This window comes from Enhydra lutris, unplaced genomic scaffold (genome assembly GCF_002288905.1).
Source record: "Enhydra lutris kenyoni isolate GAN:26980312 unplaced genomic scaffold, ASM228890v2 scaffoldscaffold38, whole genome shotgun sequence".
Taxonomy (NCBI): domain Eukaryota; kingdom Metazoa; phylum Chordata; class Mammalia; order Carnivora; family Mustelidae; genus Enhydra; species Enhydra lutris.
Window position 1 is genome coordinate 14,702,780 of NW_019154122.1, and position 15,806 is coordinate 14,718,585.

General features: G+C 45.3%; 2 protein-coding genes and 1 pseudogene across 4 annotated transcripts in view; 1 reads left to right on the forward strand and 2 right to left on the reverse strand.

Annotated features, from left to right (window-relative positions):
- Positions 1-1,566: 1,566 nt before the first annotated feature.
- On the reverse strand, positions 1,567-10,907 carry LOC111154857 (vesicle associated membrane protein 3). Of its 2 annotated transcripts, none has more exons than XM_022514793.1 (5): positions 10,843-10,907; positions 8,615-8,696; positions 5,185-5,343; positions 4,390-4,441; positions 1,567-3,344 (listed from the first exon to the last, which is right to left on the reverse strand). In XM_022514793.1, coding segments are annotated over exons 1-5 (315 nt in total). In that variant the 5' UTR covers positions 10,845-10,907; the 3' UTR covers positions 1,567-3,324. The 2 variants fall into 2 exon arrangements, with proteins under 2 accessions (XP_022370501.1, XP_022370500.1); XM_022514792.1 differs by lacking the exon at positions 10,843-10,907 and adding an exon at positions 9,825-10,406.
- Positions 8,892-9,442, forward strand: LOC111154856 (annotated as a pseudogene).
- Positions 10,908-12,414: 1,507 nt separating the features above from the next.
- Positions 12,415-15,806, reverse strand: part of LOC111154898 (calmodulin binding transcription activator 1) — an 811,409-nt gene continuing 808,017 nt past the window's right edge. For both annotated transcript variants that reach the window (XM_022514846.1, XM_022514847.1), the window contains one exon: positions 12,415-15,706. In XM_022514846.1, the coding sequence (XP_022370554.1) occupies positions 15,643-15,706 (64 nt within the window). In that variant the 3' untranslated portion in view covers positions 12,415-15,642. The remainder of the gene's footprint in view (positions 15,707-15,806) is intronic.

Below are 15,806 nucleotides of genomic sequence, written 5' to 3' on the forward strand. Positions count from 1 at the left end.
TGAGCCAGCCAGGCGCCCCCAAGGATGCTATTTTTAAATGCACTGAGCAGTCCAGTCAATTTTAAACAAATAATCCTCACTCAAAACCAATAAAAAAAATCACCATACTTTAAAAAAACATTCTTTTAGTGATGCAAATATGGAATTATCACGTAGGATGCACAACTCATTCGAAAATACGTATGAGTCAAGGGGAATTTGCCACATCCTTTGACTTAAATTGTCATCAGGAAGGCAACTGTTCACAAACATCGCATTTCTCCTTCCAGTGACATGTGGTCCCTGCCACCTATGAGGTTAGGCGGGGTCGTGTGACTTGTTTTGGCCAGTAGTGTGAGCAGAACTAAGAAACCTGCTTGCAGACGGAAGCTTTGAGAGCCAGCGCACAGTTCCTGATGTTCCCCTCCTGCCACAGTGATAACCTGAAACAAATGTTTACAGGAAGTCCCTCCCCGAGGGACTGAGGGTAGAACCTTCCTGTTGACTGGCTTTGGACATGAGGCATGAGTGAGGAAATAACTTTAAGCTGTTGAGATTTGGCAAACGTTTATTACATAGCGCTCCAGCACCTTCTGAGTGATCTGTATGGTCACAAGTATCAGCAAGTGCAGTGGACTGGCCTGGCGTGGACACTGGATGGATGGTGGTGCCATTTTCTGGAACCGACACTGTTAATGGTAGGAAGAGGAGCGTGCTGCAGGGGAATGCCTAATTCTGTTTGGTCCACTAGGCCAGGAATCCTCAGTACATTCAAGATCAGAGATGTGGGAAGAGATAAGATTGCCTCCGGGAGACTGAGTAGAATGGAAAGAAGTTGGCCGAGGAATCCTGACATTTACAGGAGAGGCAGAAAAGAGCCCATTTATGGTAGATTTTCCTTCAAAATCTTGAGAAAGGAACCAAAATTTATATAGATCTCATCATACAAAGGTCCCGAACAAACAGTACGATTCTGCTGTAGGTGCTTTACCAGGACACGATAGTATGGCAGACAAGAAAAGTGGCGACCATCTATCCAAGGTCAAGGAAATGGAAGAAGTCAACCATTTCTCTCTCAGGTTTATATAGGAAACTGGCATTTCACTGTAACCATAAGCAAAGGCTACTTCTACCCATATTGTATTGTTCCCTGGAGGTGGTAGATTAATAGTGGAAGTGTATTCAAGGGGAAGGGTGTGCAGAATCAAAAGGAGAGCTGTTTGGAGAAGGTTCCCGCCCGTCCACCTTCCCTTCCCTGAGGGCCACAGAGGCAGCTTGCTATTCCACCAAAGAGGGCCAGCTCTGTGGTCTTTGAAGAACGTGTATTTAAGAAACTCAAAAGCCAGCTCCTCAGCATTCTGGCAATTGTAAGAAAGCCAGCGCCCCCCACCCCTCATCTATACTTCTCACGAGAGGAAGGGTTTGCTTGGGTTCACTAGGGTAGGGGAAAATGCTGGGGACTGGGGAGAGGAAAAGAGTGCATTTTGGGGTTTCTAAGTGAGAGGGGAGGGCAGCAACAAGGAATGCCAGTTTTGTGACTTGGACCGCACACAGCGATTCTTCTACAAGCAACACAAGATACCAGAATCACGCTTATAAACAGTTTATTCGGTTCATTAGAGTGGGTAAGTTCCCAACTAAATGCACAGATACAAGCGAGGTGGCCCCGGGTCACTGCAGGAGCCGGCGGGTCACAGGGACCGGGCACGAGGCAAGGACAGAGCACCAAGCTTTCCGAGTCAGACCTGGCCAGAGCCCCTGAGCAGAGGGTGGGCTCAAGGCCTGCCCCACACTGACCACTGCCTCCTCCTCCAGCGGGGCATCCTGCAGGGCGTGTCCACAACATGGCAGCGTCTCAGTGAGGCCAGGGCGAGAGATGTTAAAGGGAGCCCGGGTCCTGGTGCACCGCAACTGTTGCTGCTTTGTAAGTCATGGGCTGGCGTATGGACGAGACTTTTAGAATCCTCTGGTAACCACGGGTCAGGGTGGTAACACCTCAGCATTTCTCCCTCAGAGCCTCCTTGCCTACCTGCATGCCAACCTGAATTCCCATCCTTAAGCCACCAACCCTGATGGTAAAAGTCTCACATACACAAGTCTCTCCGGTGACAAAGCTGTTTCCAAAGCTGCATCTTGTACAGTTTCTGACGTTGAAGAAAGAGTCTCTGGTTACCTGTCCTCTGGGAAGAGTCAACCACCCCTGACCAATGCCCGGTAGAAGGTATAATTCAGAAGACAGATTTAGGAAGTGGGATATGGATAAAAATAGGAAAACAAACTACCAAAGGCTACCATCTATACAGACTGGGCCAGTTAATGACCAGTTCACAGATGGTCTCCCTTGAAGGCTGTAGGACTGCTGGTCCCGTAATTATTAGAGGCCCTACTGAGCTCAGTCTCTCAGGAGGAGATGCTCAGAGTCTGGCTTAAAGCTGCTCTCGCCCCTGGAAGAAATGCGGACTCAGGGAGCTGCACCACCCACAGCACTCCAGAGGCAAGAAAGGCCTGTCAGGATGGAGAGGGTTCACAGACAGTATTAGAATTTTAATCCTGAAGGGCACCTTAAGTTCCATTTGTCACTTTTTTAAATTAATCTGTCAGGAACAGACATAAGGACACTGTACTGGGCATTCAACTTCTTGGCAAAATAGAAACTTTGGTCATAGCCATAGTTCTGTAAAAATGTTTTAAAGAGGCTATTTCTGATTAAAATATTTATAGCAAGTGATACAAAAACTGTAACAAGAAAGTAAACATCTTCACATCTAATGTAAGAGCAGAAACTCTTTATCCACGTCTTATTTTTAAATACAGCACAACAGTCAGTAGTGCTTATAAACAGTAGAAAGTTCTCTTCTAGGGAATCGAAAAATAGCAAAATAAGGCACAACCTGTTACTATTACAGATTTGCTTAGGCAGTAGTGTTCTTTCTGGAAGGCACAAACTGGAAATCTGATTACCTAAAGGCTTAGAATGTGGTTCTGAAGATGTCATATGGCAGGGATGGCTAGCTTGGAACAAATTCCCTTAATTGGAATTAACGGCAATTCCTCAGACAACCTTACTTCGAGGTGATGACACTCGGGAAGTTAAGAGACGCTCTTCATCAGCCACTCGGCCATCTGTGAAGGCGCCAGGCCGGGCGTGGGCTGGGCGGCCGCACTTCAAGTTCGGAGTGTTTATGACATCACAAAGGCACATGGCCTAGAAATTCAACTTTACAGTAACAAACAGAAACTAATCAGCTTAGACAGAACAGTAGGCGAGCTCGAGAATATAGCGGGTTCTAAGTCAAAGGTCTTGAAGAGGTTTCTGGAACGGCAGGCTGGGGCGGCACTGGTTCTTCACGAGGAAATATTCCACACTAAGGGGGAGACACGACAAAGCAGAGGAAACAATTCAGTCTCTCACTGCAAACCCGGAGTTAACAGTGAACGTCACAGTCTAAATGCGCAAGTCAACTAGGCCAACTTCTTACTAGTGGCGTCTCTACACTTTGCCGAGGGCTTGAGGTCACTGTCAAGAGAAGGGATGGGAAGAACTGCTTTTGCAAATGGTTCCCAGGGCCTGGGCTACAAACATCAATGGCCTGTTCCGGTATCACATATGGTAGCAGGAGTGGTAATTCGGTACTCAGACTTCTGTGTGCACAGGCACGTCCGTACGGACGGACGTACTTATCCCGCTACTGTCAGTACTACGCACCCGGGACCATGCTACGCACCGTTCGCAGACTGTGCAGCGGTGTCCCTATAGCAAGCGTATGGGTGTTCTCTTATCATCCCCTCTCTCCAAGTGAAGAAACTGAGGACCAGGGACATTAAGTTGCTTGCCCAAGGCTGCGCAGCTGGGCGGGACCGGAGCCACAGGGGACAGGCAGTCATGCTTGTAATCAATAGACAAGACTGTTCCTCGTACGAGGAAGTAGCGGATGAAAATGTACTCGGAGTGAAAACAGATGGGGCAGTGGAAATGAACACATTTTTCTCTGACTTCAAAGGATCAATGTGTATATTTAAAAAACCCTTGGATTTTAATGAAATAATCAAGTACTTAAAACATTTACTGAAGAGGGGCGCCTGGGTGGCTCAGTGGGTTAAGCCGCTGCCTTCAGCTCAGGTCATGATCTCAGGGTCCTGGGATCGAGCCCCACATTGGGCTCTGTGCTGGGCGGGGAGCCTGCTTCCCCCCTCTCTCTGCCTGCCTCTCTGCCTACTTGTGATCTCTCTCTCTCTCTCGGTCAAATAAATAAATAAAATCTTAAAAAAAAAATTTACTGAAGAAAATGAAAATCTTTGGAGTGAACTAGTAATTCTGAGGGAACTTTTTATTCCAAGTGCTTGTATATGACGTCAGCTATGACCACACGGAGAAGACCTGAACAGTGGATTTCGGCCAGGAGAACTCACCGATGATGATGATGATGATGACGACCAAGACGACAATCCCTATGGCCCACATCTGCGACAAAACAGAGACCATCTCACATTTCCAAACGCACAGATGAGCGTGCTCACCGAAGAGTGTAATATTCTAGTCATGGACCGAGAAGTTAAGGTACACTATAATCTGAAATAATTCAGTTTTTAAAGCCTAAATTTGCTGTTCTCAATTATAGTATGAAGTTATTTATCTGCCTTTTAGAAGACGGTCCAATGATTTGTGGTCCCTAGGAAGGCATCTGCATGAGCTACCTAAGCCCGTCCTGTGCATCAGGGAATGTCACTCGTGTGCCCTAAGGGGCTAGTTACACCTGGGCTGCGGCAGGTGTTAAGGTCTGCTCTGGGGTACGCTGCTGGGGGGCTGCTTTCTGCACTTCTGTGGAGCACACTGGCTTTCAAGCACCCCTATCCTGTGCCGCTGGAGCCTTTCACTGAACCACAGGCCAGTGGGCTGCCAACCCCAGCCCTTTCCTGCCACTGTGTGTGCAGGGCTTTGCGGGGGTGGAGACGTGGAAGGGCCTTGGTGGGCTGGTGACCCGATTTTGGACATTCCTGTTCTATATGCTTCTTAAGGTCAGCCACGGCTCACGGAGCATTCCTAGCTGAGGGCACGGGAAGAGGGCATGCGGTCAGGGCTCGAGACTCAGAGTCAAGCCAGAGTTCCACGTACGGGACATCAAACTCCTCTCCAATACCTGCAGCCCCCGCAGACCCTCTGAGAACGGAGGGTGACTCATGTAAAAACAGGTGAAAGAAAAGTACCTTGCAGTTCTTCCACCAGTATTTTCTCTTCAACTTGGCAGCGCTCGTTTCAAACTGGGATGCTCCTGCCTGTAGCGCATCTGCGCGGTCATCTAACTCCGACAGCTTCTGGTCTCTTTCCAACACCTTGTCCACGTTGACTCTCATGATGTCCACCACCTGAGCGGACGCGAGCACGCCAAGTTACAGAGAGAGGGAGGGAAAAACAAGCAGAACTCTCAGTGAAGTAAAAGGGCTCATTTCCCTTCAGGTCAGCACTTGATTATTCTGAGCCACACTTTCATTTAAAAAGGAAGGAGCAGGGAGCGGCTCACTCTTTCATGAGGAAAACACCTGGCAAACTAGAAACAGAAGGGCACTTCCCTAACATGACAAAGAGCATTTATGGAAAAACCCTCAAGTAACACCCAGGCTCAGTGGTGAAAGACAGAGAATTTCTCCCCAACATCCGGAACAAGCAAGGACGCCCACGGTCACTAACGCCGTTCAACACTCTCCTGGAAGTTCTGGCCGGAGCAATCAGGCAAGGAAAGAACAAAAGACATCCAGATTGGAAAGAAAGAAGTAAAGTGATAGCCATTTGCAGATGATTCCATATATGGAAAATCCTGAAGAATCCACACACTACTAGAGTCAATAAACATGCTCAGTAAAGGCTCAGGGTACAAGACCAGCACCCAGAAATCAGAATGTTTCCATATAAGATAAATGAAAAGGAAATTTAAAAAAAATTCCATATACAGTAGCATCTGAAAGAATAAAATAGTAGGGGATAAACTGAACCAAGGAAGTGGAAGATTTGTGCCCTGAAAATGAACTACAAGACACCGTGGAAAGGAGTCAAAGACGTAATTAAATGGGAAGACGTTACAAGTTCACAGATGGGAACACTTACTGTTAAGATGGCAAGATGCCTCAAAGCACTGTACAGATATACAGATTCAACGCAATCTCTATTCAAATTCCACTGTCCTTCCCCCACTACCATCCCCTCCCAGAAACAGAAAACCCAGTCCTTAAATTTTTATGGAATTACAAGGGGTCTGAATAGGCAAAACAATACTGAAAAAGAAAATGTTGGAGGACTCAGACTTTCCAGTATCAAAACCTTACAACAAAGCTACAGTAATCAAAGTAGTGTGATTCTAGCATAAGGACAGACATACGGACTGAGGATCCAGAAATTAACTCGAACTTCTATGGCCAAATGATTTTTGACAGAACTGTCAAATCTCTCAGTGAGGAGGAAGATGGTCTCTTCAGCAAATGGTGCTAGGACAACGGGACAGCCGTATGCAAAAGAACGAAGCTGGACCTTTACACCTCACCCCATATATAAAAATTAGCTCAAAATGGATTGATGACCTAAGAGCTAAAAACTATAAAACTCTTAGAAGAAAACTTAAGAGCAAACATTCCTAACTTCCAATTTGGCCATGGATTTGACACCAAATCAAGAACAACGAAAGACAAAATAAACTGAACTTTAAAAAAATTAAAACCTTTTGTGCAAAAGACATTCTCAAGGATGTGAAAAGACAATCTACAGAATAGAAGAAACTATTTGCAAATCATTTATCTAAGAAGGGTTTAATATCCAGAATATATATATACACATATATATGGAACTCTTGCTCCCCAACAAGGAGAGAAACAACCCAATAAAAAGAGCCAGGCAACAGACTTGACTAGACACTTCTACAAAGAACGTATACAAATGATCAACGAGCACATGAAAAGATATTCGACACCACTGGTCACTGAAGAAATGCAAAGCAAAACCACAATGAAATACTTCATATTCACTAAGGAGGACAGCTACACTCAGAGAAAACAGAAACTAACAAGTGTTGGTGAGGAAGTGGAGAAGCAGGGCCCCCGGACACTGCTGGAGGGAAGGCAGGCTGCAGCGGCCACTGTGGACAGGCTTGGCAGGTCCTCAAAAAATGAAACACAAGATTACCACGTAATCCAGCACTCCTGCTTCTAGATACATATCCAAGAGAAATGAAAACATAGAGCCACACAGAAATTTGTCCATGAATGTTTGCAGCAGCATTATTCATGATAACCAAAAGGTGGAAACTCAAAAACCCCTCCACAGATGAATGGAAAAACAAATTCTGTACACACACACCACGGAACACCACTCAGCCCTAAATAGGAAGGAGGTACTTACAGATGCTGCAACGGGGACCAAGAGCAAAAACGTTATGCTGAGTGAAAGAAGCCAAACCCAAAAGGCCACATGCGGCATGAACCCCTTTATCGGAAACAGCCACAACAGGCAAATCTATAGCAACAGAAAGCCGACTACCGGTTACCAGAACGGGAGGAAAGGGGAATGGCAAGTGAGGACTGCACATGTCCAGGGTGTTCTTCGGGGGGAAGCAAAAGTAGTGAACGCAGACAGAGGTTAATGGCTGCACAACACTGTGAGTACACTGAACTCCCCTGGTTGATGGCTAATTGTATGTTATGTAAGTTTCACCTCAGTTAAAAACAAAACAAAACAAAACAACAAAATACCCCCACCTCTCCTTAAAATTCCTTTGGTTAAGAACAAGGACCCAGTTTGATTTTTTAAGTAAAAGAAAGTTTCATCCAGTTAGAATGGTAAGATGGGTAAGAATACCACGGAAATGTATTAAGTTTCAGAATTCAGTTCCTAAACAAAACCATCAGACCAGATATTACCAAATGATTGAATGATGCAATCTGACCTAAGTTCGACTCTGCTTTGTAAAGCAGCTAAGTGCAGAGAGACTGAGATGTCTCTGTTGCACACTGGCAGCTCTTCGGGCTACAGAGTCCTAGTCTGAATTGCTCACAGTCTTCCACTGTGGGCCTGCACATACAGAGCAGAAAAAAGATGCTGGAAAAAAGACTCCAGGATTCCACAAACACCGATTTGTCGGGCTAGAGCAGTCTGCCAGCATCTGCCTTCGGTACGTGAATGGGTGACAACTGGAACGGAATTCCAGAGGTTTGCTCAGTCCTAGTAACCAGTGTGTCAGGCTACTCTAAGAAGCCTTTTGATGAAAAATCGGGTTGGAGGGATTCGTCTTGGTTCGAACAACCTATAGACCTAATCCTTAAAACTCCATTACCCTATTTTATAAAGTGTTTTTTTTTTTCTTTTCCATTTTTTTTTTTTTAATTGTGGCAAACTGTATCTTATAAAGTGGTTCCTGGAGGAATGCTCTCAGGAGGAGTGTCTGTGGTTCAGATACAGGATTCGGTCACGGGAAAACAAGCATGACTCCTGGAGACTGACTTCTCAGAAGCTTTTAGCTCATTTGTTATATTTAAGAAACAGCCAAAATTTCCTTTATACTCATGCTTTTATGATACTTTTTCTAAAAAGAATTCTTTCCAGGGTGTTCCCATGTTGGTTTAAAATTCAGTTTTCAACACTGGAGACCAGTACCTCATCGACTTGATTTTGTGTCTGCTGAAGTCTTCGGCTGCTGCTGGAGGCAGCACTTGAACCTGCAGGGGCACCTGTAGACCTGAAACGTGGAAAGGCACAAGCATGAGTAAATTCTGATTTCAGATACATTTCTGTAAGGATGAAGACGTTACTCCAAGACCTCGCTGTTAGAAGTTTCAGAACTAAAGCAGAAAAGAAATCCTTCCCACAGTAATGAACAAAGGTTCTAATGACATTTCTTCTAATTCCTCTATAATTTCCAAGATTCATCCATATGTGAGAAGTGACCAGAGTCTAAAGTGAAGGTTTAACAAGCTTTACTTTGTAACGCTGAAGCACCTGATGTTAATATCAGGGATCCTAAGAAAGGGAAACTCTACTTTTTTATTGTTTAAAGGCACACATCTGCTTAAATGCACTCAGTACGCTTCTGATCTCTCACTGTGGCAAGAACTGTTTTCACACTTACGAACAATTACAAAATGCCACTTTTCCACTACGGAGAAATATATTCATTTACAGAAACAGGATCAGGAACATCAAGATGTAGGGAGGAGGGGTGGTGTGAGTGGGAAAGGTGAGATGCGGTGCCTCCTCTCTTAAAAGGTTCCCCTCTTTTCAAATCCTCACTGAATGCCTGTTTCTCCCCAGGCACATCTTCCTTGACCACTGTGGCTCTGAAATCCTTATTGCTTCCATTACTTGGTTGGCTACACTTTGATTTTTCACACACACACACACACAGTCAACCCTTGAACAAGGTGGGGTTTGGGGGCACCAACCCCTTTCCCCACCCCACAACTGAAAATCTGCACGTAACTTTTGACTCCTCCAAAATGTAACTACTGACAGCCTACTGTTGACCAGAGGCTTTACCAAGAACATAAACAGTCGATTTACACGTATTTTGTATGTTTTATGTATTACACACTGTGTTCTTACAATAAAGTAAGGTCGAGAAAAACTTGAGAAAATCGTTAAGACAGAGAAAACACAGTAACTGTAGTGTTCTGTATTTATCGGAAAAAAACCCACGTGTAATTCACACCCATGTTGTTCCAGGGTCATAGGAACGTCTCGCCTTCCCTAGTAGATCAGACTCCCGTGTCTTAGACGGCTCTTCCCTGTACCCAAGACAGCACCAAGCATGCGTCTTGCATACACCAGCTACTGATGCATCCACTGATTCAAGTTCTTTTATACCTACCATGTGTCAAAGACCAGGGATGTAGCAGGTCCCATGCCTGCCCTTACACTTAATTTTATTCTCCGATAGGTAACAGTGAAGAACCATGTACTGGTACCTCTTCTTCAAGCGTTTTCTCACTTAATCCTTATTAACTCTTTGAAGGGGATACTACTATTAGCCCCATCTTAGGGAAGCCTAAAGTGGGGTTTAGAAAGCCAACACGGCTGGTTGCACTGGAGCCTGTCTCTAGACCAGGTCCCATATGATTCTACGGATCTAGACCTTAACCACCGTTGATTTCCTGGCACAGCAGCCTCAGCTGGTACACTCCAGAGTGGTGGCCCTAGCTCCTAGGAGGAACCCGGGGAAAGCACCCATTCCTTCCTCCTCCGTAGGTGAGCCATGACAGGCTGGAGGGGCACAGAGGGTCCGTGGGACTCTTGACAGAATATTACCACGGGAAACTCCCATGTTTTCAGAGGCCACTACAAGATGGCTTCTGCCTAAAGAGGGAAGGTCTACAGCTCTGCTCCTGAGTCCACTCTGACCACTGCTGCCTCTACACACAGGGCCGAGGTCCTTTCCCTTGCAACTTCCGGAGCCCAGCCCAGCCCCGGGCGGCGAACGGGCGCTCCAAGTCTAGGGCAGGAGCCACCGCTCCTCTGGGGAGCCTCGGGCCCAGGGGGTTAGGGGAAGGGGAGAAGGGGTGGGAGCCAAGTAGGGGCAGGGGAGGGAGGGGGCGTTTCCTAGCGCCGGGAATCCCCCGGCAGCCCCGCCCCCGCCTCTTCCGCGACCGCCCGACCGCCCGACCGCCGCGGGGCTGCGAGCTGCGCGGCGGGGCAGGCTCCGCCCGCCTGCGGCCCGTATCCTCGGAGCCGCCGCCCATCCCTGGGCCTCCGGAACCACCGCGCAGGCCCGCGTCCGAGCGGCTGAAGGGGGCGGGAGGAGGGGGGTAACCGAGCCGGGGGAGGATCCCAGCCGCGGGCCACCGTCTCCCGGAGTCCGAAGCCGCCCCGCGTCTCGCCGCGTCACTCACATTTTGGTGGCGGCGCTCGACGGTCAGCAGAGCGGCGCAGCGGGACCGAAGGCCGGGAGCTGGGCGGGGCGGCGGCGCGGGGCAGATGACGTCGCCGGGCGCGGCCGCGGAGGGGCGCGCCGGAAGGGGGCGGGGCGTCTCGGGGCGGGGCCACCCGAGGTCGCGGGGGTGGGGAGGGCGGGGCGCGAGCTGACTGCGGGAGGCGGTGCGCCTTGCGCGTTAGGCACGGTGAGGGGACTGTGTCGGTGAATGGGGGCGGGGGCCATTTCCCTGGCCGTGACAGTACAGGGGACCCACTGTGTGCTTCTGCTGGACGTCCCGCGTTAACCCGGAGGTCCTGGAGACCCCCGTTTCCCCGGGAAACTGGTTAAAATAAGATCAGAAGGCCCTTTGGGAGTATTTATCACAGGCGTCGGTAGGGTTAGACTCCCTCTCTTCGCGTGCTCGTGGGTGATTCGTCTGTCACTGCACAGGCCGTACTACAGTCTGTTTACGGGAGCCTGGCCATGAGGGGCTGTGTTTCGTTTCTGTATTTCTGCATTACCGGGCCCCGGCACAGAGGAGGTCCTCAACTTCTGGTCGGCTGCGGGCGGAGGCACAGATCCAAATGCAGTGAGTTACTTTGCCGTGTATTTAAAGTTGTTACTGGGAGGATTCCTACCAACGTAGACAACGCCTACCTTAAAACAAAAAACAAAAAACAAAAACAAACAAAAAAAACCCCATAACACTGCAGAACGCTGCCAGGTCAACCGGCAGATGAGATGAGAAATGAAAACTAAAATCCTTAAATACTGAACTGTCTTTTCCCACTGTCGATGTAATAATTTGAAAAGAGAGATGTTAGTGTGTATTAGAATAAACAAGAGTGTCACGGAGGAGGTGGGATTTGAGTTGGGTAAGTAGGAAGAAAACTCCAGGCAAGGAATGAACAAACATGACCAAGGACAGCAGCGGAAATGGACATGGTTTGCACCGCCCGACCAGAAGGGGCAGGTTGGGGTACAGGTGAAAAGAAGACAGAATAAAGAGTGAGGATAAGCAAGAAAAGAGAATGTCACTTAAATGCAGTGGGCTTTAGAAACCACCGGGGCCTGGCGGAGTTGGGAGATACCCTGCCGACTGGGTCTGGTGGGAGCATCCACACCAGACTCCGTGGAAGAGGGACTACCAGGGAGACGGGATGACACTCTGCAGTGAAAGGAAAGGAGATGATGACAGAATTCTCAGAAGAGAAGATGCGTATTAGTAGTCAGCTGGAAAATGCCTTTTCAAAAGCAGCAGAGGATTTTCGCGGCAGTGGTGAATTTAGATTGGTGTCTCTATGTTTCAAGTAACTGGTATGTTGAGCGGTGCCCGAGAAGACGGTTGAGAAAAGCAAGTGTTCTAGGGGCAGCGGCTTACTAAGACATTTTTCTCTTATGGACACGTCTGAAGCTCTGTAATAGCTGGTGACGAAACACTGTCTCTGGATCTAAGGAAATCCATGAAAGTGATCTCGTCTGGGTTTGAAACAGGCTGGTCACCCCGGATTTCAGTATCAGGTAAAGTTAAAGCAAAGCACACACATAGTATGGGGAAATTTTCTTCATTTTTAATTTACAGCAGAAAGAATATAAAGCATTCAGAAAACATTTTCCATATTTTAAGGGCAATTCAAAACATTTTGCATGGTTTCCAGCAGCTGAGTTCTTCAACAGATCCATTGATTCAATGATGCTTCACATGCACAATTACAAAAATAAAACTTACAAAAAAGAAGACATCTAGACTAGTTTTACATGCAAGTCTCGGGGACCCCCCATTGGGCGCCAACTACTGTGTGGAACTGCCATAAGCGACCGTGCAGCCAGAGAGGGGTTCGGTTTATTGTCTTTATTTTCGTTCACACAGTACAGCTGATTTCAAATGGGTAACAAGAATAGCAATTAAATCTTCAGGAGACAGAATAAGATTAGCTATTAATTTTATAATGAAGTCCTACTCCTGGCACTTGGGAATTCAGATTATCCAAGAAAGCTGCGCTTACCTATCATCTTATATTCAAAATTAAGATTCACAACCAAGGAAAAGCGGTCAGAAATGCTTCGTTTCAGTGGAAGTGCATTCGTACCTCACCTAAGATTCACAGTTGTACTGGTGGGCTACACCGGTAGGTTTTGAACCTACTTCCTATCCCCTCCGTAAGAACCCTCCTAACTCTATGTTAAGTCTTTATCTTCCAGAAGTTTCTAACTTACTCGGCTAATAATGTAGCATGGGAGACATTAAAAAAAATAAATGAATAAATAAACAAAGGTGAGGGTTAAAGCAAATCCACTGAGGTCATTACTCTTGTCAAAAGATCAGTTATTTGTACCATAATAAATGGAATAAACGTATCTAATTTCAGTTCTAATATGGGATATTCTGAAAGAGCTGGCTTTCACCTTCCTATTCCCATTTATGGATACAATTGTGTGTTTTGTAAATTACTCAGTGTCCTCCTACAGGTCAAATCGTTTAAAATAATAGGTATTTGGGGTGGGGGGAGTGCAACAGCTGCAACATAACCCACACATTTAAAAACAAAACAGAGCCAGGTCAGTTTACAAATGTACAGGTGGCTACTGGCCGTGGGGCTGTCACTGTTGTCAAAGCTGATCACAAGCGGTACGACGTATACTGTACAGTAATCCGAGGTTGGCAGTGAAAGGAAGTAATTAAAAAACAAGTACAATTATAGAAAAGGCACCAAGAGCACTGACCCCAGTTTTTACCACAATCTCTTTGTATCTACCTTCCTTCTAAAGACACCAGTTTAAAAGCTTATTTGTGAATATTTTTAGGCTTCACAACGAGCCTTGAGTTTTTAACTTACAGTTGGCAGCCAGAACCAAGAAAAAGAAAACAAAACAAAAACTATCACTTCAGCTTCACACCAACTGATCCTGAAACTTTACCTGGGAATTTTAAACTGGCATCAGCAAATTCGAACTTTATTCTCTCAATTTAACGTTAGGAGTTTAATTTTTAAAAGCATCAGATTTCTTTGGCTCCTCGTTATATGGAAAGAGTAACAGACCATGACAACCCTTTTAAATTTTTAGTTATTTTTTGTGCAATTTTTGTTCCGTTTTCTGATTTCCAGCAGGAGATATGAAAAACGTGAGACGTTTTCCTACTTGTCATACCATTTCTTTTGTCAGGTTTTCATCGTTCTAAGTGTTCTTTGTTGGAGTGAGTGGATGGTGTTAAGCTATATACGGATTCATCTTATGATTATCTGTTTAGCAAAAGTAACTTAATTTTCTTAAGCAATATTAGCATTCACATTACTTGGCACCGTTGGCAAAAAAATTTTAAATTAAATAAAATAAACTCCTGGTAGCCAAAATTAAATGTAAACATATCCTTTTTTTTTTTTTTTAAGTAATGTTACTCTGCCTTTTATCCTAAGTCTAAATACAGTAGCTCTTTTTTTTTTTGTTTTTTGTTTTTTGCAGCTTAGTCATGCTTTAGCAAAATGTTCTTCTAAAGAACATTTAAAATAAAGTACTCTTATAGTGAAATAAAGTTTTTTTTTGTTTCATTTTACAGACCATAGCCACTAATGCTTTGCTTTTGTTCATTTCTTTTTTCTTGATTTCATGCACATATCTCTTTGTTTTAATATATACAATATATACAAACAATACATCCACATTTTTCTCGCTCGTTCAGACAAAACTATACAAATAATTTTATCTTGCCATGTTATTGACCTTTGTGAATAAAATATTTAGCAATTAATATAATCCCTTTCAAATATTTTCTCACTTTCCGATTCTACCTTTTATATATACACAGAAACTGCTCAGTTTGGATGAGATTATAGCCAAAAATATGGAATTTACTGGCCAGAACGCAGCACCACACTGATCTTTTAGGTGGCAAATGTCCAGGCAAGGTTTATGATTCCTTAGAATGACTACAGTTTCCAAGGTTACTAAAAAAAGCTCCATGCTGTACCAATTCTCTAAGTAAATCTCATTGCACATGAAAGTAAGGCCCAAAAATTAAAGTGCTGAGCATGACAAAAGGGACAAGATGATCACTATACTCGCAGGTTCTTGGGAGGTGGTGGGGACAAGAAAATAAATTTAAACTCTGTAAGCTGTTTCTCATTAGTTCCCATGCATTACCCGTTTACCACACACCCGCCCCTCTGCAAATTTCCACAAGACATTAAAAACCTGCAGATTTTTAAAGTTGCATTAAGTGTGCTGTAGAGATTAAAACAAACACAAATTAAAATAAAATAAGATCAGTGAAGGAAATGAGAACACACGGACCCAATAAAGATTTGTATGATCTAAGCCCTCCACTGAGAATCAATCCCAAAGATTCAGCTTCTTGGAAGTAAATGACAGGTGCAGGAGCAGCATTCTCTTTTGTTGCTAGTGCATCCCCACCTTTGCTTGTCTATATTTTTGGTATAAATATTTGTACAGTTCCACACGATGTTTGAATACAGCCCTATATGAGAAGGAAACCGGCTTCTTCCTAAGAAGAGGAAGCCTCTTTCAATTCCTCGTGGTGTCTTGTTTTCCCATGATCCAACAGAAGATTGAGTTCCAAGATGTCTTGCTGATCAAATTAAAAGTTGTCCATGAAAGTGCAAATGCAATGACCAACACATTCCTGTTAAAATCCTGCAGCTGATCTCCCCAAAACTGCAGAGGGATTGTGTGTGTGTGTGCGTGTGTGTGTGTGCGTGCGTGTGTGTGTCGTTGCATGTCTCTGCTAAAAACAGAAATGAAAACAGTCTGAAAAGCAATGTCACATTGCTAAGGGATGCTGCTGTATGTCTTCAAGTTCCTTGGCCTTTCTCAACTCTTTCACTCTGGAAGAGAAACAGAACAGAACACCAGGTGATAGCTATATAGCGAAACCGTGGCCGGATGAGGGGAAGGGCAGGACCATTCCCTCTGAAGTGAAAAACC

Coding starts and splice junctions, on each gene's coding strand:
- LOC111154857 (XM_022514792.1), bottom strand. CDS start 9,859: ATGGGACCTGCTACATCCCTGGTCTTTGACACATG. Junction 8,697..9,824: donor TCCCTGGTCTTTGACACATG/GTAGGTATAAAA, acceptor TCCACGTTTCAG/GTCTACAGGTGCCCCTGCAG. Junction 3,345..4,389: donor CATCATCATCATCATCATCG/GTGAGTTCTCCT, acceptor TCTCCCCCTTAG/TGTGGAATATTTCCTCGTGA.